Source organism: Anguilla anguilla, chromosome 8 (assembly GCF_013347855.1).
Source record: "Anguilla anguilla isolate fAngAng1 chromosome 8, fAngAng1.pri, whole genome shotgun sequence".
Taxonomy (NCBI): domain Eukaryota; kingdom Metazoa; phylum Chordata; class Actinopteri; order Anguilliformes; family Anguillidae; genus Anguilla; species Anguilla anguilla.
Genome location: NC_049208.1, coordinates 40517721 through 40538731, shown reverse-complemented (window position 1 = coordinate 40538731; position 21011 = coordinate 40517721). Strand labels below are relative to the sequence as shown.

General features: G+C 48.4%; 2 protein-coding genes across 2 annotated transcripts in view; one reads left to right on the top strand and one right to left on the bottom strand.

Annotated features, from left to right (window-relative positions):
* Positions 1-21011, bottom strand: part of bop1 (BOP1 ribosomal biogenesis factor) — a 71563-nt gene that overhangs the window by 34492 nt on the left and 16060 nt on the right. The window lies entirely within an intron of this gene.
* On the top strand, positions 99-7545 carry scxa (scleraxis bHLH transcription factor a). Its single transcript, XM_035428184.1, has 2 exons — positions 99-993; positions 7044-7545. The coding sequence occupies exons 1-2, from the start codon at positions 508-510 to the stop codon at positions 7080-7082; spliced, it is 525 nt and encodes a 174-aa protein (XP_035284075.1). The 5' UTR covers positions 99-507; the 3' UTR covers positions 7083-7545.

Here is a 21011-nt window from a genome sequence, read left to right as displayed (position 1 = left end):
AAAGTGTATCAATAGCAGCAGAGCAGATCCACTCCGGCTCAGGCAGCCAGCCCGGGGATTTGCATATGCAGCGAAGGGGGGAGAAACGCAGCAGACACTCCCACCGGCTATAAAGCCCAAAACCATACTGAAACACTCAGACAGAAATCGCACGTGCATCCGCGTAGCGGGAGAGAGACGCGATCGAGAGCAGCCCCAGACGCCGCCGTTCTGACAAAGAGCCAGCCGCCACCGGGAGCCCCTTTTTCTTTTTTCCTTTCCCCTCACAGAAGGGAAACCACACAGGAACTTTACGCCAGAACCATGAGCGGCCAAAGCGTTCTCAGCTCCTAAGGATCAGCTGCAGGGTACCGGAGCGCTAACGGCTGCTCGCTCCGACACACACACGCGCGCGAGAGAGCAGCGGCTCGCAGGCTGCCCGTGTGCGGACGTTGAGCAGACAGAGAAAGGAGCGGCGGAGGAGGAGGAGGAGGAGGAGGAGGACGGAGGAGGACGGAGGAAGGGAAGATGTCTTTCGCCATGGTGCGCCCGGCCCCCGGCAGGTTCCTGTACTCCGACATCAGCATGCTGTCCGAGGACGAGGAGAACGGCAGCGAGAGCTCGGGCTCCGACGAGAAGTCCTTCCGCCAGCGCCAGCCCGGCGTGCTGCTGGACACGCTGCCGGGCCCGTTCGGCACGGGCCGCCAGCGCAACGCCGCCAACGCCCGCGAGCGCGACCGCACCAACAGCGTCAACACGGCCTTCACCGCGCTGCGCACGCTCATCCCGACCGAGCCGGCCGACCGCAAGCTGTCCAAGATCGAGACGCTGCGCCTGGCCTCCAGCTACATCTCGCACCTGGGCAACGTGCTGCTGGTGGGCGAGGCCTGCGGCGACGGGCAGCCCTGCCACACCACCGCCTCCTTCTACCACCACAGCTCGCCCGCCCGCGACTCCGACAGCCCCCAGCCCAAGCAGATCTGCACGTTCTGCCTCAGCAACCAGAGGAGACTGGTGAGTACCGCCTGACCGTCTTACCGCCTGACCGCCTGACCGCCTTACCGCCAGCACCGCAGCGCGACCGCGACCGCGACCCCACCGAGGTTTAGCCCTTCTGGGTTTCCCTGAGAAGCGATCTGAGGTCAAGAGCGCAATCTCTGCATTCGGGAATCCATCCCATCTATCCATGCGTCGCTCGGACGACTGTATCATAACCAGGCCAATCTGAGAATGCTTAGTCGCTAAAATAGCCTGACAGGGTGGAACTCTTTCAAGACCCGGACGGGATAAAATATGACTTTTCCGCTAAAACCCTGAAAAAAATGCACGTTTATCACCGTGCATAAAACAAGGTCCAAGTTCTGATTCGAAACAAATCCTTTTAAAAAAGGGCCTCAGACAGGTTCCCAGGACTGTACTACAGAACTTGTGTCAGGTGGAAAGAGCCACGGTAGAGATTCACGTTACTTCAGGTAATGCGTCACTGGAATCTCCCCTTTCGTTTGTGTCTTTCAGAAAGGAACGCAACCGAATTTTTATAAATATCAACAGTTCCGTGTCAGTCTGCTGACTTTTCAGCACAGAGACTTTGGTTCACACAGCGTTTTGTGTAGCACCTGCAGGCGGTGAAGCTGTAAAGCAGCGTGCACACCTGTACCCCTCGCTGTCAGGGGCAATTGGGGTCCTGGGGGTCAGCGCCTGAAATGGGCAGTCGAATGGGGACGTGCTTCGCTTTTTAAGCAGCATCGCAGGCTATATACTTCTCCACACTTACCAAAGCACAGCATTTCGAAGAAGACAAACTTTTGGTGCCCGACTGTGTCTCTATGTACTCGTCTGTAAACACTTTTGTTGACCGAAGCTTGTAAAACTAACGGCGCAATAAATTAAAAATAAAACCGAGTATCACGCTCAGGCATGAGAGAGCACGAAAATACAAAAGCCAGAAAGAGAGGGAGCTGTAATTTAGACTTACACGCCAAGGCTTTTCAAATCTGAAATATACCATGCGCTCCGGTCTCCGCTCCATACCATTTCTGGTTAAATCACGACCACAATGCCTCATTTTATCCGAGGGAACTTAAAAAGATTCCAGAAAGCATTTCCTCAGTAAAAGTCAATCAAACGGAGAGTCAGAATCTCCAGCAGAAACGCGCATTAACTTTCCTCTAAAGTGAGCAGAAGAAGCACGTTGGCATGATTTAAATCGCAGGGAAAAAAAAGCTAAAAGCTGGAAGCAGAACTGCACGCAAGGTCAAGCCTCGTCAGCTGCTTTATTCCCAAGGCTACCTGTGTGGCATCCCAGAGGCTTTAACCCAACATCCTGACTCTTCCCTGATTTTTAAGTAATAATGCTGTCAAGCAAATTCACCACTTGCTAAAATCTGCTTCATATTCTCAGCAGCTGAAACGCATTAGAACATAAGGTTTCTTTTTTCTCCTCAGCCCCATCTGATTCAAGCATGTGCATCTTAGATGTCACAGCATCATTATTCCTATAATACAACAACAGCCTACATATTAAACCATTTTAAATCAGTTTAAAGCACAACTACATTTCAACATGCTAGATACCTGTGCTTTTCTTCCTGTTAAAACTACTGGTTTTATAATGGCATGTTATCTGAATGGGTTTTCTAAAAACGCATACACGTTTTAATTATATTTCTGATTTCAAACAAAAATAATAAAGTGCATTTCATTGTCTTCTTCCTGCATAAAATGGAAGTAAAACAGGTTCCATTTTGTTTAATTTCACTTCACTAATATGGTATTTGTTCTATTAAGTGAACATAGGCTGCATAAAGTGCTAATATTTTTAAAACATATAGCAGTTGCACAAATAAGTAGATTCAATAAGCACTGAACTAGAGGGCTGTTGGGTGGCTCATCGTCTTAAAGCACTGTCCTAGTGTATGGATGTCTGGTTTCAAATCTGGACCGTGCCAGCGCCGACCATGGACGGTGGCCCCGCTAGGCCATGCACAGCCGGCCGTAGCCTCAGCCAGGTCTGGGAGGGTTTCAGTCTGATTACAGCCCGACTCTCAGCTGCGCTGCGATAAACAGCTTCCGGCTGAATGTGCTTCGGAGAATGGCACATGCCTGTCCGTGCTCTCCCACATTGACAGCAGAGGCGGCAGCAATGATATATTCTCAAATTTAACACAATTATATACGTATAACTGCATAATATTCAGATAGTTACAACTTAGCTGTTCATCTCAAAGACAAACTTTGGCCAAGGAAGTTGCAAAATGTAGAAGGTCTAAGGGATTACATATGCCTTTCAAGCCAAAATATCTATGGTGCCACGAGTGTGAACCATCAGTCCATGAGGCACAGTCGAGTTACCAGAAAATTAGTGTATTTCTCTCTTTCTCACTGTTTGAAGAGACTGACACCTGTGCTTCAGGGAGTCACAGCAGCCTACAGCACACTGCTTTGCATTGAAATACATCATTTGTGATCTGCATAAATTTGGTGATTTTCTTCCTGCGCTACCAACCGGTGTAGAACATTCCAGAAACTACACGGCAACACAACTGAAGGCATTGTGGACTTCAGAATCAACACCGACTGCTATTTCGCACACCACTTATAGAAACGGCACCTACTGATTGGCTCAAGAAGTACTGAGGCTAAACTAGTAAATATTACAGCTTTATATTACAATTTTTATAATTTTTTATGAGTTATTTTCTTTATGAATTTTACTTGTTCTTCAATAAGTTGTTTCATGTAAATCTTTCAATGCTACATTTCACCATAATCAATGCCGATTTGAGAAATAAAGCAACTTCCGGTCACATCATTAGTAACAATGGCCCCTATTGGACACTATTCTCATGGCTGGAAACAATTCTACCTCTGACTCGGGCAGAGTAAACCAGCAAATGAGATAATAGTGCTTTAAGTGTTTTATCCAGTATTAAAGCCGTGTCTATACAATTTTTGGTTGGGCTGATATTTGAAACAGATTGGCCTTTTCTTTTGAAGTCGGGGTTTAGGAGCTAAAACCACTCACTTTAAACCACACTCACTCCTCGCCCATACTTAGAGCTCATTACACCATGAAAGCCCCATTCAGCCAAGGCTCATTTCTTTATTGTTTCAAAGCAGGGGAGTAAAAAAGTAACCGAAATAAAAAGGAAACACATTGACGGATTTCTGAATTTCAAACGCGAAAGAGCCGCCAAATATATATTTCCGTTTTCCGGGCTGCAGTCGGGGCAAGTGGGTCAGCGAGGATGGGGGACGCCGAAAAAAATACAAACTGCAGGGAGATCAAAACTGACGAGTGGAACTGGCGCTTGTCTGCACGTTGCCCAGACACTTTAAAAAAAAAAAAAAAAAAACAGGCAACCATTACCATAATCTTAACCTCATGACGCGCTAATGTTGCTGTTCGCTGGCTGTCAGACGTTAGGATAACATCAAAGGTGCGTAAGTCGAAGCGCTAGCGCTAGCCGAGCCGCGAGCGCCCGCGTCCCGACCCGCGTACCCGACCCGCTCCCCTCATTTGCGGGGTCGTCTTGTCAAACTCCATACCTCCTCCAGCCCGCGCTTTTACACATCTGGCAAAGATTTGCGTCCATCTTGAGCGGAGCAGCAGAGGCCTGCGTTTCTCCGCATAAACAGATTCGTCCTCCGGTTCAGTATTTCGGGGCTCCGCAAAAACCGCACTTTTCCACCGAGGCCCTCCGGCTTTTCGCTCGTTTGGGAGAGGATGTGCAATAAAAACGGACCACAGGGCTGTGGTAAGATGCAATCGAGTCACACCTTGCAGCCCACGGCCTTTTTTGTGAGGCCAGGCCTTTTTTTTCGGTACAGGTTTGGGATGTTTTTTTAATGAAAAGCATAAAGCACGTAAAAAAAAATGCAGAACGTTATATTATCTTGCATCAGTAAAGGGGTGCAATTTTCTCCCTCTTAATACGTCTACCAGGTGACGGCCTGGCCTGGCCCCTGACAGTGCTGGGGGATTACACAGCCATACACACAGGGGCAGACGTGCCAAATGTAAATGTTCGACACGAGCACGAGGGAAACTACTTCTGTGCGGCGAAAACGGCTTGCCGTATTGCTTTTCCCGCTGCGGAGGTAACCGGGTAAATCACTAATTGAGTAAGGAGAGATTCCACGTCCCAGAGCCGTTTGCCCAAACTAGGCCCGATACTCTCTGTAATTAGCAACGCGAGCGCCTTCGTTAGCAACGCGCGGGAGCGGTTACACCAGGGCTGGTCCACCGTGCGACAGGAGTCAGTCACCGCAAAACCGCGAACACGTACGACGCGTCACACAAAACGGGAGCAGCGCGAAATACTGCACAAAATGCAGCGCAAAAGAACCAGACAGGATGAAGATAAACGAAGGAACCACTTACCGATTGGTTGCATTTACACTTCCCGCGTTAAAATGGAACTTTTTCCAAAATAAGGCCTCGACCCATGTTTCGAGAAGTTTCATAAAGGGAAAAAAAAAATCTTTCATTAATTTGGCACAGATTTAAATGCACTGGTCTACAAAGTAATTTACTGCAGCTGTGATTTCGACTGCTGTCAAGTAATTATTTACTTTTACATGAAGTAGTTTCACCATGTGTAATGGATAAACACCCCTCACTATAACAAAGTTATTTTACATAATTTTCGAAGATTTTACATTTATTTTAGTCAAGTAAATAGGATTCACAATCCTTATATGCAGTTAAAGTAAAATAAAAATGAAAAAAAGAGAAAAAAAACACAGACAAATTACATCATCAGGGTTTTTCTTCGAATAACAGGGACGAACACTGAGACTCGCGAGTTCTGTGATAAAATGACAGCTAATCCCCTTCATATGAATAACATTATCAGAACTAATCGGCACGGCTAAGGGGTGTGAAATGTGCCGTCTTGGGCCGGGGGAGAGAGAGAGAGGGGCTGCTTTCAATAACCCAAACAGACGTGTGACAGAGAGGGGTAAAGTTACAGAGCTGGAAACTCATATCCCCCTCTTACCTCATACGCACACACACACAACGAGCAGCTGACAAGTCCTCCCATTGTAACCATTTACCAATCTGCCAACATTACCTGTCAGGCCAGGACCAAACAAAATATTTGTGTTAAAAGTCAAGTCTTAGGTGACAACTGGGCTGGGGAGGGGGGAAATAACCTGCTTCTATACGTGGTAATTTAATATTCTGCGATGATGACCGTAGCACATCTCTTGAGGGAGAAAGGTTTTGCCTATTTATGAAAGAAATTATTAAAATCCTCTCAAACTCAAACTAGAGAAAATACATTTAAAGAAAGCCTTTGAATAATCTAGCCAGTGCTTAATCCCTTTCCATTTTAACTGTCTTCTAATAAGGTGAAGGTGTTCTAAAGGTGAAGACGGAAAAATATTATCATACCAAACACAGGATATGAAAGATAAACGTTACACACAATCCTGTTAGTCTGGTTTAAGTGATCTGCAGGTGTTTGAGTGCCACTTATAGGTGGCACTGGGAAAATGGGGGGGAAAAAAAGTTTTTATATGTTTTTAAACTAGATTTAATTTCACCTACTGTTTAAGCGGCGTGTTTTGACTGCGAGCGCCAGCCAACTTCAGATGTTGTACAGGAGGAAACAATGACATTCCAGCCACTCGCGCTTTCACCACCGCCAGCCAGGGTAATCTGAGCCAGGTGCGCCCCAAAACAGGGAGAGGTGAGAACAGAAAATACGAACTGCTTTCCGAGGCCCCCTTCCGAGCCAGAAAACTGGCATGTGGAGGAAATGCAGTCGGCTCAAGAGAGCGCAATTCTCAGCCTGTCAGAGAGGCTGCACGTCCTTTTGATAAAGGCAATGAACCGCCTTTGCCAATTTACACCATCACTGATTTCTTTCTTTTTTTTCCCCCTGAATATTAATAAGGTAAAACAAACAACACTTTCAGAATTTGGAAAAGATTTTACAAAATAGAAGGGAGGCTGCTTCATCTGTCCAGGTTCTTATTTTTTTTAAATTGCATTTTGCTGTGGGGCTACTACTGTAAGTCTAATGAATAATATAAATATTCATTTTCTCTTTCAGGGCAAAGACAGAGAAAGGAAAACAGCTCTAAGAAGTTAATACCGACGGGAATGGAATCACATAATAAAGCAGTGAACTATGCAACACAAACAACCTGGACCTGTTATCAAAACAAGACATGTATCAGTTGTATATATGCAAATATAAATATATATATTTAAATACGTTAGAAATCTGGGACGTGAAGGCTCGGCTGCTTAAATGGGATTCTCAGACTGGAGAGACACTGGGCTTCCCGGACTTCAGCTCGTCTGACGAGGGCTTCCGTTTCCATTCTAAACTGGGTACACTCACGCATCGTTAAAGAAATACCAAACAGAACAATCCTTTAATAGATGAAAGATGAAGTCCTGCTTTTGAGCGTACGACGTTCCAAAAAAAAAAAATGCGGACGGACGGACCGGGGTGACGTGACACAGAACAACGGACAGACACAGCAGTGGGCCGTCGGACGCTAGCGTGCCCGCTGCGGACACGCCCAAGTGTGCTCCAAAAAAAAAAAGAGCATCTGTCCGCGGAGAAAATTTACATCAGCGAGATCACCATGGCTTGTTTCCTGCCTGTGAGGGAGAGAGGGAGGGGTGGGCGGGGGTGGGGGTGGGGAGTCCAGCTGTTCTTGCGCCTCACTTTTCACACGTTATGGTGTCGCGCTTTGCGCAGGTTCGTGGCTCACACAAGGCTGCGACTTGCTCCTCTCCCAGGTTCTCACCACTACCTGCTGGGCTCGCGTGTCTCTGATGTTCTGTATCGAATGGCGAATATTTGGTTTGAAATAAAATGCTGCATTTATATTGGACAAAATAAAATATGTTCACAAACACCTTGGCTTCAATGCATCAGTCATTTTAATTGTTGTTAAATAATAAATAAATCTCTCACAAAAAAAAGATAAACACTTACTACGGTGAAAAATATGGTCAAATGCTTTCAGTTCTATGTGCCAGCAATGGTTTTTGAACCCTATCCAGTCCATGAAGATGCTTTTGCTTTTTTTGCTGTATTATTGCAGTGTGCGCACGTGTGTGTGTGTGTGTGTGTTCACGTGTGTGTGCGCGCTTGCGTGTACTTGTGTGCGCAGGTACAGGTATAGACGTAGCATTTTGAAAATTTGATCCTGCTGATGTACATCTTTAAGTAACACATACATAATGCATGTCCGCTCAAGCTACCACAGAAACCTCAGCAGGACTTCAGCTATGTTCCCTCAAATGAGAAACAGAGCCATGACAGATTGGGATCAAAATCCTTCTGACCTGTCCCTGGAGATTCGCAAAAGCTGTATTTCCATCGCATCTTCGGACTAGTGACATATTTATGGGCTGCCTAGCGTAGCGTCTAAATAAAAACCAAGCCTATTTTATTAATGCAAGACCGCTTTAAAGATGGATGTCTTTCTGCTCCGCTTCGCTCCAGAGAATTACAACTTCGACAAGACTGTTGAAACATGCGCATGTTACGAATCACGCAAGCTCGGGGAGAGAGCCCTCTCCTCCGATTAATCAGCGCGCGCGGGACGGAAAGCCCGCGGTCTCAGAGTGCGAGCGAACTACAGCTGCGGCTACGGCACCGGGACGTTCATCGGGAATCGTGACGACGATTAGACTTTCCGCAAGCGCCTTCGGCAAACCTCAGGCCCTGATGCTTTTAGCTCTGACTTTCGCTTTGAACAACCCAACTGTGCTGTAATAACCTCAAGCAATCTCTTTTACCTCAGCTGCTCCAGCGAAATGCAGCCGTGTAAATGCTTTCTGAATGACTAAGTTTCGGTTAAAAAAAAAAAAAAAAAAAAAAACACTGGAAAAAAGTTTGGGCAATTTTTAGGAGATAAGCACATCTGTTATGTCAATCAGTAAATAAGAGGAAACCAAGACAGGACAAAACAAAACATGCTACTGCACTCGAGAAAGACAGAACATGCTACAGAACCAAATGCCAGTACCACAAAACCAGAACAAGACATCATCATTTTAAAACTCTTAAACAAAACTGAAGAATTAAATTATGCCTTGAATTTGCCACAACTGATTAAGTGCTCCTAATATTGTATATCAAGCGTATCCATTAAACAAATGTAATGTACCTACTGAAATTCAGAAATGGGCTTTTTCAACACCGTATGCTAGTGGAGCAGAATTTCTTTCAACTACTTAATCAAAACTAAACAACAAACAGGTATTTTACAGAGGCAAAGATCCTCCTGGTAGCACTGTATTTGCACACAATTTCTACATTTACAGAATAAAACTAATAACTATGGTCCCTTTTAGTTTTATTCATATTTATGCAAATAAAGTTATAAATATTTCATATTCGACTAATTGTGGACATCTTTAAATTTGTATTTATATTTATTACACCATTTTCATCTGTGCATAAATACAGAGAGAGAGAGAGACCATCATTCTTAGCCACTAACGAGACATTAATTATAAAGCTTCCTTGTATTTCTTCAATTTAAATCTAATCTAACTCATCAAAGAGTTGTCTGCAAACAATGGCTTTTTTAAAACCCCTGCTTTCCAGGTTTCATGGCTGACTTTCAAAGAGGAAAAATCTTAGTTGTTGCATGCTTGATAATGTAGCATTAGACCCTTGAAATAAATGTCTTTTTGTACAATATACTGGAGCAAAATATGGCAAACTATTACATAACCGCTGTTATAGATCATCGTATAAAACCAAATGCAGTTATTTACAGCAGCAAGCACGTAAATCAGCGTACTTAAATATAAACATAATTCATTTGAATATGTGCAATATAACTGCCATACATTAGTATATTTACGCATGGGGTTGGGGAGTGGGGGACGGGGGGTGTGGGAGCGGGGGACGGGGGTTTGGGAGCGGGGGACGGAGGTTTGGGAGCGGGGTAAGGGGGTTGGGGAGCGGGGTACGGGGGTTAAGGAGTGGGTGGACAGGGGTTGGTAAGCGGTGGACGAGGAGTTGGGGAGTGGGGTACGGGGGTTAGGGAGTGGGTGGACAGGGGTTGGGAAGCAGGGGACGAGGAGTAAGGAGCGGGGTACAAGGGTTAAGGAGTGGGTGGACGAGGAGTAAGGAGCGGGGTACGAGGAGTGGGAAGCGGGGTACGGGGGTTAGGGAGTGGGTGGACAGGGGTTGGGAAGCAGGGGACAGGAGTTGGGGAGTGGGGTACGGGGGTTAGGGAGTGGGTGGACAGGGGTTGGGCAGCGGTGGACGAGGAGTAAGGAGCGGGGTACGAGGGTTTGGGTGTGGGAGACGGGGGGGGGTGCAGACTGCACAAAGTGGCCCATTAAAGGAGCGCTGACAGTGAAGGGAGGCAGACGGGTGGGCTCCAGGCCGGGCGGGCCTTTAAATGGGGGCAGATGGGATACGCAGGTAGGCGTCCCTGGCACCCTGCCCGTCGCCGAAACTGGTCGTCTGACCGTGGAGGAAGCAACCGCACCTGTGGAATTCCGCTCTCTCTCCCTTTCTCTTTCGCTGTCCCTCTCTCTCTCTCCATTCCCTCTCTCATCCACCTCAGCGGCTCTCTGGGGAGCGCCGCTCGGACGTCCGTCCTCCGCCCCCCAGTCGCTTCTCGAACCCGCTGCGCTCGTCCGCCCTGCCGGCCTCCCAGAGGGCTCTCTCTCTCTTTCACACGTCACACCGCCAAGCGATAAAGCCCAGGCTGCTCACTGAGCCACAGGTCCGGTCAAACGGCACAAAACAAACTGCGATGTGCTGTTGTGTGTGTGTGTGTTGTGTGTGTGCGTGTGTGTGCGTGTGTGCGTGTGTGTGCGTGTGTGCGTGTGTGCGTGTGTGTGCGTGTGTGCGTGTGTGCATGCGCGCGTCTGCCATGTCCATTCAGCTAATTAGTCCTACTCATTATTGTCCACCGTGACAAATTGCTACGATTATACCTTCTCCATTACCATAACACCACTATTATCACCACAATTAACACACAGTATAGACACCATAAAAAATATAGTACATATAAATAATGTCAGAAATAAATATTTCCATATTTAAATCAATATCTTGACAAAATACGGACCAATTTTACAGTTCAGCATTACAGAACAGATTCCTGACCCTGCCGTGAGTGGCTGGGACTGTGTACGAGGGTGGTTGCAACTGAAAGTAATTTTGCTGTTCTTACAACAGACAGCACACCTCAGCGTGTGACACTCCATCAGAAGGCACAATATGCTTCAGCACAGACATCTGGTTTCAGTTGGCAATATCTTGCCCAATATGCATTCTGTGAACATCCAACAGTACAACACGACCGTTTAAACCACTTCTTCGACTTCTTCTTCTTCTTCCTTCTTCTCCCGCATTATCTCCCGAGACCAAATGTTCAGAACTCGGTGATAAGAGGGGTAGAAATTGGCGAGATATTCCAATCAGTCGCAATCACAGACCAACGTTTGTGGTGGTAAAGCGGTGAGACCCAGGTGGTGTCAGCTTGTGGCTTTTCCATTTTTTTTTTCTCTCTTTCATTCTTTCATTTTCTTCACCATGCACAAGACAGGCCGCTAAGCAAACAACAAAAGCCAGACTTTAACTGATCTCTGCCCCACAGCCAATATCAGAGCTCTTCATAACAAAGACACTGAAATGATACCCATTCTGTCTTTGAGCATTTCAATTCTGTAATGTTATATCACAACTGGTTGCAACAGACGATCTCTGTGAGCAGATATTAGGGGTGTAACGGTACACAAAATCTTGATTCGTCCTGCACATTGGCTTAGACTTCATGGTTCGGTACATTTTTAGTACAGCCGGAAAAATTTTTTTATGTGAAATATAGGCTAACATTTCTTTGCATTTATTATGAAAATGTTAACAATGCAAACTGACCGTAATTTAATGCAGAACTAAATAAGGCACTTTAGCACAAAGTCATCACGGGAACTTTATTGTGAATTTAAGTTCAGCACAAAAAAACTATTCAGCATGTCTTAAACAAGACTGTCTGTTATTGTCGGGGTTTGCGCGTGCCGAACCGAATATCCTGTATCAAAGGTTTCAGTACGAATACGTGTACAGTTACACCGCTAGTGTTACATCTGGGAGAATAGGACACATTTGCATCTCCACCACTAAAGATTATTATTTCTCTGAGGAAAAGACTTGACTAAAAATGTTAATCACGGCATATTAATTGTAAATAAACATATTTAAAGTAAGCAAGAGTTGCGGATCATTTAAAAGACGATGTTTACATTTCTCCTGATGTTATTAAGCATTTGCCCACGATAAGCAGGCTAGTAAAACGAAAGTGGGATCATTTAATCTTTAAAAAATAAAACAAAATTAGCACGGTCACACTGTAAATCATGCTGTGTGTATACTTTGGCTGCGGAGGCCTTGGCTGTTCCAGCACGTCTTTAATGATGCAGATCTGTTTAAGCTGATGCAGTCCAGCTTCTCTCTAACGCAAACAGTTTGCGCTTAGCCGAGAGAAAAAAGGTACATACTGAACCAAATAAATTCAAATTTAATATTTTTTGCTCTCATTTTCAAGCTTCCGTTACTTCTAAAAAAGCAGGACAGAAAACCAATTTCAACAAAAGCTACTAATTTCAAAATTCTAGTAACAAGTGTTCGCATTTAAGATGTCCAAACCGCATTATGAAACCATTATTTATTTTCTGTGGTCTCGTCCTTTCTTTACCTAAAAGTCATTAAGCCGTACATCACTCATAACCGATGATATTTCTTAGAGAAAGCACTGAAGCGAAAGGGAAGCTAATCCTCTGAACGTCACAGAAGGAATTTGAACAGGCAACCGACAGCTGTTTTCCAATGGCTCATCTCCCTACGTTTCCCACAAGCAAAACCTACCTGGAGAGATTAATTCATTTTAGTGAGGTCAATGGCAAAGTAGTGCTCCCCTGTACGCTCTTCCAAATAGTCAAATCGCTCAAAATTTTACTGAACCCTGTGGAAAAACCTGAATGTGGACTCTCATCATTTGACTAAATGGTGAAATAATCTGACCCCAAAGCACATGTAAATGCGGGCGTGACCTCGTGCAACACTGACCAAAGCTGAGCAAACGCATGCAAATACAGAGCCCTGCACAATTTGATTATCGTAACCAGAGATGCCAATGATTCATCGGCAGAAAAGCATGTGAGGAACACAAACGAAAATCTCTGTGTTCATTCTGGACCACATACATTGCAAAGAAATCAATGCCTTCTGAATCAAATTACTGTCTAAATACAAGGCTGGCGGGATAACTATTTAATTATGACCCAACAACACATTCTTATGACGCTTTCGATTCATTATTTATGGAGCTTGATTTTTTGTTGTATTTTTACAGCTCAGAGCAGGTGTAAATAAAAATGCTATCACTCACTTTCAGGAGAAAGGTTGAGCTCAAGCTCAATGGCAGAGGTTGGGGTTTGTGGCCCAAATGTGTGTGGGAAGGAATGGGGGAGGGGGATGGGGAGGGGGTAACGATCTCCATTCCAAGAAAAACAACCCTCGATGACAGTTTTTCCTGCCATATTTTGAACAAGAACGACATACAGTTAACTGCTATTCTGCCCTGCACCTGTCAGCCATTGCTGGTCATCAACCAACAGTGCAAACTGTGAAACCGCAGTCTCTGTCCTTACACAGGGAGGGGAGACGGGGGGGGGCGGGGCTTGCCAGCGGGAAGCTGCAGAGCGTGGGCGGAGCTTTGGATTGAAACGCAAAGAAAGCGATACTCGAGAAAGGGAGCGAGCCATTGGCCCCGCCCCCTCGGCTGAACTTTGACGGCGGTCCAGCTTCCTGGGGCTTCTGCAGTTGGACTGCACAGCGGGCCTGCGGCTGCGACCACTTCCCGCGGTGCTCCGCTCAACCTCTCAGGTACCGCGGCCGATGACATCATCTCTGCTCCTGGCCCGTGCCGCAGCCTCCGCTGGGGCCGTCTCGCCGCAGACCGTCCCGCCGCCTTCCGGGTCTGTCGAGCTCTGACCCTTCAAAGCCGAATGACGCCGTTCGCGTCAAACAGCGCCCTCTTTAATCTCCGTAGAATAACTCTCTCGTTTCTGAACACAGGACCATTTCTTTTTTTTTATGCGGGGGTGACTTGCGACTCTCAAACCAGGGCCGCGTTTGAAAACTACGCCTACTTTTCGCTGAGTTTCGTCCGTTTCGTCTCCGCTATTAGCATCTGCTGAAAACCCACGGAGAGACACTGCTCTGCAGCTGCAATACATCAGAAACATGCCGCTTCAAGTCATACTTCATTGTAGTAACAGATGATGATGGGTCAGGTGATGAACGTGACAGTGCACTTTCTGGGGATGAGGACGTTTTTTCCATGCAATTTAGGACAAAGTGAACTATATAATATAATTATGTATAATGTTCATTTATTTTATTTTATAATGAATTATTGCTGTATATAGTTATGTATTGTTCGTTTTGGTTGGAGTCTCATCAAAAAAGAAAACAATTTATTTGACCATTTCAGTTCACTGAGCATATTTACGCCAGGTACGCTGCTGATATTTCTATACATTATAAAGCAACCGCATGTCCTATTGACAAGGCTCTGTGATGCGGCTCTCCATGCAACCTGTTCTCATGTTGATATACCTGAACTGACACGTTCGATTTTGGAGTTATACTCAAGTGAACACATTTCTTTAGCAAGTGAAAATGATTATTTTTCTCTCATACAATGGGGCCTACCAACTAAACCAAATCATATGCAGGCCTAAGCTTGACATTTCCTTAACACGGCTAAACCGGTTCAATCAGTAAAATCTGAGGCAAAACATTAAAATCAACCTTTGGTCTCGAAGGATTAACCACAGGGAGGGAGCCGCGATACTGAGCGAGCGTCCACGGACACCGCAACCGACGGCAACGCCTCGCAGCAAAGCTGCGTCGCGTTGCGTCTCTCACCTGACGCCGCCGAGGCTGCCGCTGGACACCAAAAGGCCCCACCCCCTCCTTTTCCCCCGTTTTTTAATTTCGAACATCTCGCCCCCGCTGAATGAAGCAGGGCCCATAAAAACAAGCCTGTTCATTATTACAAAAATGGAAAAACCACAATTCAAAAAAAGGTCATTTTGGGGTCAAAACCGAATTTACTTATATTGAGATGCAGGGGGGAAAAAAACCAAACAAAAAAAACTCGCCAGGCCGACTGTCGCCCGTCGCGGACGCGGCAGCACGTTAGCACGATGAATAAATTATTTCGGAGACCTCGTACGCGGGGCTTAACCTTCAGTTGTACGCATGTGGAAATTTGCGTTTTTGGCCGGCCGGGCCTTTAAACGATTTTTCCACCTGGACGCGCATCCGGCATATCGCTCAAAGAAGTCGTTATTTATTGGAAATTAAATGTCTGAGGATGCCCCTAAGCGTTCCCGGACAGGGCCGCATTACGACAGAAGAGAAAGCCATTTAGGCGCGCGGGCGGTCAGGCCGCGGTCGCAGACGTCGTTCGTGAATCCCGTGCCCTGACGCGAGGAGGGCGGCCATGTTTTTTGGTCGACGGGACACGCGGCCCCGTTGTTAAAGGGAGAGCAGACGGATCGCGGAGGAGCAGACGGATCGCGGAGGAGCAGGCCGTGGAGGAGCAGACGGATGGCGGAGCAGCAGACGGATGGCGGAGCAGCAGACGGATGGCGGAGGAGCAGACGGTTCGCGGAGGTGCAGACGGATGGCGGAGGAGCAGACGGATGGCGGAGGAGCAGACGGATGGCGGAGGTGCAGACGGATGGCGGAGGTGCAGACGGATGGCGGAGGAGCAGACGGATGGCGGAGGAGCAGACGGATGGCGGAGGTGCAGACGGATGGCGGAGGAGCAGACGGATGGCGGAGGAGCAGACGGCTCGCGGAGGAGCAGACGGCTCGCGGAGGTGCAGACGGATGGCGGAGGTGCAGACGGCTCGCGGAGGAGCAGACGGCTCGCGGAGGTGCAGACGGATGGCGGAGGTGCAGACGATTCGCGGAGGTGCAGACGGATGGCGGAGGTGCAGACGGATGGCGGAGGTGCAGACGGATGGCGGAGGAGCAGACGGATGGCGGAGGAGCAGACGGATGGCGGAGGAGCAGACGGATGGAGGAGGAGCAGACGGATGGCGGTGGTGCAGACGGCTCGCGGAGGTGCAGGCCGCTGAGCCGCAGCCAGATGAAAGGCGCGGAGGCGGCGGGGCTCTGGTGAGGACAGTTCACTTTTACCGCTGTCCTCCCACGCAGCGTTCGAGGGACGGAGGGCGGTAAGCGATTCTGCAGTTCTCGCCGCGAAAAGAAACCGGCCGGCCGCTGACGGGGGTGGGGGGGCAGGAAGGTCTGACGCGAACGAGAGGCAAAGCGGTCTAGACGCTCATCTCTCGGCTGCGCTGGGGGGCCAGACTCCCCCCCCTCCCCCTCCACCCCCCAAACCTCCATCCTCCCCAACCGCCGGTTCCACCCCCACCAGCTCCCAGGGGTGCACTTTGAGCGCCCCCCCCCCCCCCACATGGCAGCCCCCGCCTGCAGTTGGTTTCAATCAGGCCTTCTGGCAGGACGCACGCTGGGCCGACGGGGAGCAGTGCTGAAGACCGGATGAAAGGAAGTCCTAAAAACTACGGAACGACAGGTGGCTAGTTTGGCAATCCCTCGCTCCCCACAACCCCCACCCCCACCACCAAAACGCCCACACCCCCCAACCCCCCCCCCCCCCCCCCCACCCTCCTCCACGCACCTGTGTGGGTCCCTCGTCCCGCGGCCTGGACCCCTCTTGGGCAGCCAAGCCGGCGTGCGATTCATCCAGCCGCTTCCCACCCCCCCCCCGGACACGTCCTCTGTATCAACATTCCCCGACTAAGAAAAACACAACTCCGCTCTCCTTAAAAAAGACTATTAAAAAGAGATTTCCCGCTGACAGCGCCGTGACAGGCCAAGATTCCGCATAATTTACCGCTGATCTGTCAATTTTATCGCCGTATCGATTTCAGAAGAACAACAGGGGATTGAATGCGAACCTTTGTCGCCTACGTAGAACGGTCTGGAAAGCAGGAAGCACTCGCACAATCCATAAAGAAATTACCCAATTGCCTGACACCCGAGAGTAAAGAGGATGGGAGGGATTTTCTGATCGATATAATTTTTGATATTGGCAGGCATGAGACCAAAATCATCATCGGTTTGTCACATTTTCGTCGGTTTGTCAGACCGTTCGTGAACCTCCATGACATGAGAGCCAGTTTCATCATTCACAAAGTCACCGTGCCAGGCAACGCATCGTTACGAACACCGGGTGTATTCAACAATGTGAAATATTCCACCTGTAGCCAAGGGCCCTGCTACTCAAATCACGGTCCATGGAGGGCCAAGAAACTGCTGGTTTTCCACCCTGCCTTTACCTGGGAAGACGACCTGGCCAATCAGCAGCACTAATTGTCCAGTTAATCACCTGGGAAGAAAAGAAAACCAGGGCCAGATTTGAGTATCCGTGGCCCAGGGAATGTGTGTGTGTGCGCGTGCACGTGTGTGTGTGTGTGTGAATATAAGAGCGTACAGCCTTAGACAGACTACAGCAGATGTCCCACAGGCCACACTGCCAGGAGAGAGAGGAAGAGCAGCCCAGCGGCGCTAGCGATAACGTTCGAGTCGAGAGAAAGCCTGAGGGCACGGCGTTCCCCTTGCTAGCCACGCAAACACAACACCAGTAACACAATGCCCTGCTCCTTTGAAGCGAAGCGCTGAAACGTACCGAAGCGCTTCAAAAGCAGCAGGGCTTGTGGTGTAGCCGTGTGGCGGTTTATTGCTCCGAAATGACTCATTTAGTGAAAGTTCAATCGGAAACGGCTTCCCAGCAAAGCCCCTGCGGAGGACGACGCGGCCGGCGAGCGAGCGAGCGAGCGTCCGATCGCTCGGCCCCGGTCCGCGAGCGCTCCTTCCCCGCCCGGTAACCGAACACCACCCGTGTTCTCCGAGCCGATCCGATTTGATAAATCGAAAGCAGCTCCCGGGCCAATGGCACCGAGCACAAAACTGCTCTTTGTTTTAACGGCGCAGATATTTTTTAAAAAACCACATCGCGTCTGCCGTAATACAAAATATATTAATCATTAAGTGTTTTTTTTTTTTTTTTTTTCCTTCCGCCTTCTTCCTAAAAAAATCAATTTCAGCCAAATGGCTTTCAGGGGAGAGAAAAAAAAAAAAAAAGAAAAGAAAAAAGAAATAAAACTCACCATATGCAAAACGTAAGGGCTGGTTATGGCCTTTAATAAAGAGAGAAACAATCTCCTCAGAATGAAGAAAGCAGTAGGTGGGGCGAGCTCAAATCAGAAGCAGACACCGGGAAACGCCGATGGCTCTGGGAAAAAAGCGCGAGCGGCTCCGCTTCCTGGGCTCTTAACGGCTACGCCCGGCTTCCATAAAGGAAGTTTTAGTGGCCGCCGAGGGCTGGCAGTGGTTACTTCAGCCTGCCTGCAGTAGCGAAGCCCCGCTCCCCGTTACCCATGTACCTGGCTAGCGACGGCCGAGCACGGCGGCGTTCAAGCCACTGAATCTAGTGCCAGTAAGACGCATTTTGAAATGACACGTATGAAGACGAGCAGGAAAGGATTCATTTCGCAGGGTCCGGGCCGTGCTCTCCGCTGTGCGGTTCACATACGGTCGGCCGGTCTGGACCCGGTCTCCGGTTTCTCCAGCTTTGTGATGGAGGCTTCTAATCCCCGACTCTTTACGGCTTGTGCGGGGGGTGAGGAGTTCAAGTTTGGACCGTCCTCTGCGGTCAGCGCTAACCCCGGTCGCGCGGGGGGGGGGGGAGGGGGGGGGGGGAGGCCTTTACGCGTGTCCTGAGAATACGGTGGCTTTCGTGACTCGGTGAGCCGCTTTGGGTTTCTCTTCTTCTGCTCGCCCAGTTTTTCATCTTCGGGATCCGGTTGAGAAATATTTAAAGCCGGGGAGGGACAAACCCGGGCCCCCTCCACTCGCAATCGCTTCTTTAATTGGTTCGATTTCACGGTTGGATCACAGTGACCCCTGCTGGCGGGAAGCAGGAACTGCCCCACAGCCTGTCTACGGGGGGACAGTGAGAGGGGAGGGCGAAAGCCTGAGGTGTGGCTGGTGGTGGTGTGCAGCTGAGAATGCAAGCACTTTTAACAGGGGCTCTTTAGACCTGAACACACTCCACACTGACATGTGCTCTTGTCACCCTAACAAGCGCGGACAGCTTTTTCTTCCACGTCGCCTGGAGGCCATCAAACACACTCTACCTCAGGACTGGAAGTGAGCTAACGCTGTTTTGATCACGGGCTAACCTCCTCTGTTCCATTTGCCTGCTCCCAGCGGACGACTGGAGGCTATAGTGCTACGAGAGACGGAAAATGGGAGGGGAAGCACAAGGGAGGGAGAGAAAGAGGAAGGAAAAAGGAAAGAAATGATGCAGAAAGGGAAGGAGGACAAGAGAGGTGAAAGTAGGAGGGGAGAGAGAGAGAAAGAGACGGAGAGGGGGAGAGAGAGAGAGAGACGGAGAGAGAGCGACAGAGAGAGACAGAGAATGAGATGGAGAGAGAGAGAGAGGGAGAGAGAGAGAGATGAGAGAGAGGGAGAGAGGAGGAAGAGAGAGAGCAGGGGAGAGAGAGAGGATAAGAGGGAGAGAGGAGAGAGAGAGACAGAGAGAGAGAGAGAGAGAGAGAGAGAGAGAGAGAGGAGCTTTGCTCCCTTGAGCCCCACACTGCAGCCAGCAGCTGGAGCCCAGTGCACTCTGTCCTCATCAATTGGGCCTGGATTTTAATACTGGAAAAAATCTCCCCCTGCTGTCAATCTGGGCCTTTAATAAAAACATAAAGTATAACGTTGCGGTCTCGCTCGCTCTCATTACCCTCTGAGAGAGGGAGCGCGGGGCTGTCTGCGGAACTGTGAAAATCCCAGCTTTTATTGCCCTCAGCCAGCGCTGGAAAATTGGGATCGCCGCAGATCCCATCTGGTGCGCATTACCCAGCACCTGGAGCCTTCCCAATCACAAAATTAAACTTTGGGATTACCAAAAATTTATCCAAAACCCCCCCACTTCCAGACACATGTACCACCTTCTCGGGGTTTTTCAGACTTTCAAATGGGAGGGGGGCACGGGAGGCTAACCTCGCGGAGAAGGGGACGCCCCGCGTATCGTATTATGGAGCGTGTTTGTTTTGCTTGCTAACGGAAAGTAAACGGCTGATCTCCACTCACTCCTGAGCCTGAGGGAACTCCGAGCACAGGAGAGACAGGGAGGGAGGGAGGGAGGGAGGGAGGGGCAGCGGGGGCAGTCTGACTGAACGGGGAGTTTTTAAGCGAGCGTTTTAATGAAGGATAATAACAAGCAAGCCATGGGGCCAAGAAATCAACCCGGCTACCTTCCAAACCACCAAAGACGGCCAATTAAACACGACTGATCCGCTGTAAATCACACTCACGACTGGTGGCCAGCCCCTCAGGCGAAGGGCCACATAGTGCACCCACTGCAGTGCCACCGCCTTAGACAAGCACATTATTATATACTGCTTGCACACGTGCGCGCGCGCACACACACACACACGTCAGGTTTCCTTGACATTTCAGGTTAGTAGGAGCCGACAGTAAGGACAAGGCCTGCTGTGTCACTGATTCACTGGTCCATTCTTAACTCAGTTGTCAACACTATTAGCAAGTTATCTGCAAGTTAGTCTTTCGCACGTAAAAAGGATTTTTGGTTAGTTGTGCATTTAGGACTCCCCCCGCCATGGTTTGTCATTGTGTCATGTTAGAGATACACAAATTGAACATTGTCGACAAAAAATAATGTTAACTTGTGACTGGTGTTGTACGTATATCTTACATTGCACATTCGTGGCATGTAATTCCAGTAACCAGTCCAGTGTTTCCATACCGCTAAAATATCTTTCTCCCTTGATTACAAAATCATTTCACATATTCATCAGCCTCCATTTTACACCTGACATTTCATACTCCCAAAATGGATAGAAACAAAATGTCAGACACATCAGACAGTGTCATTTTCTTTTTGATGACAAA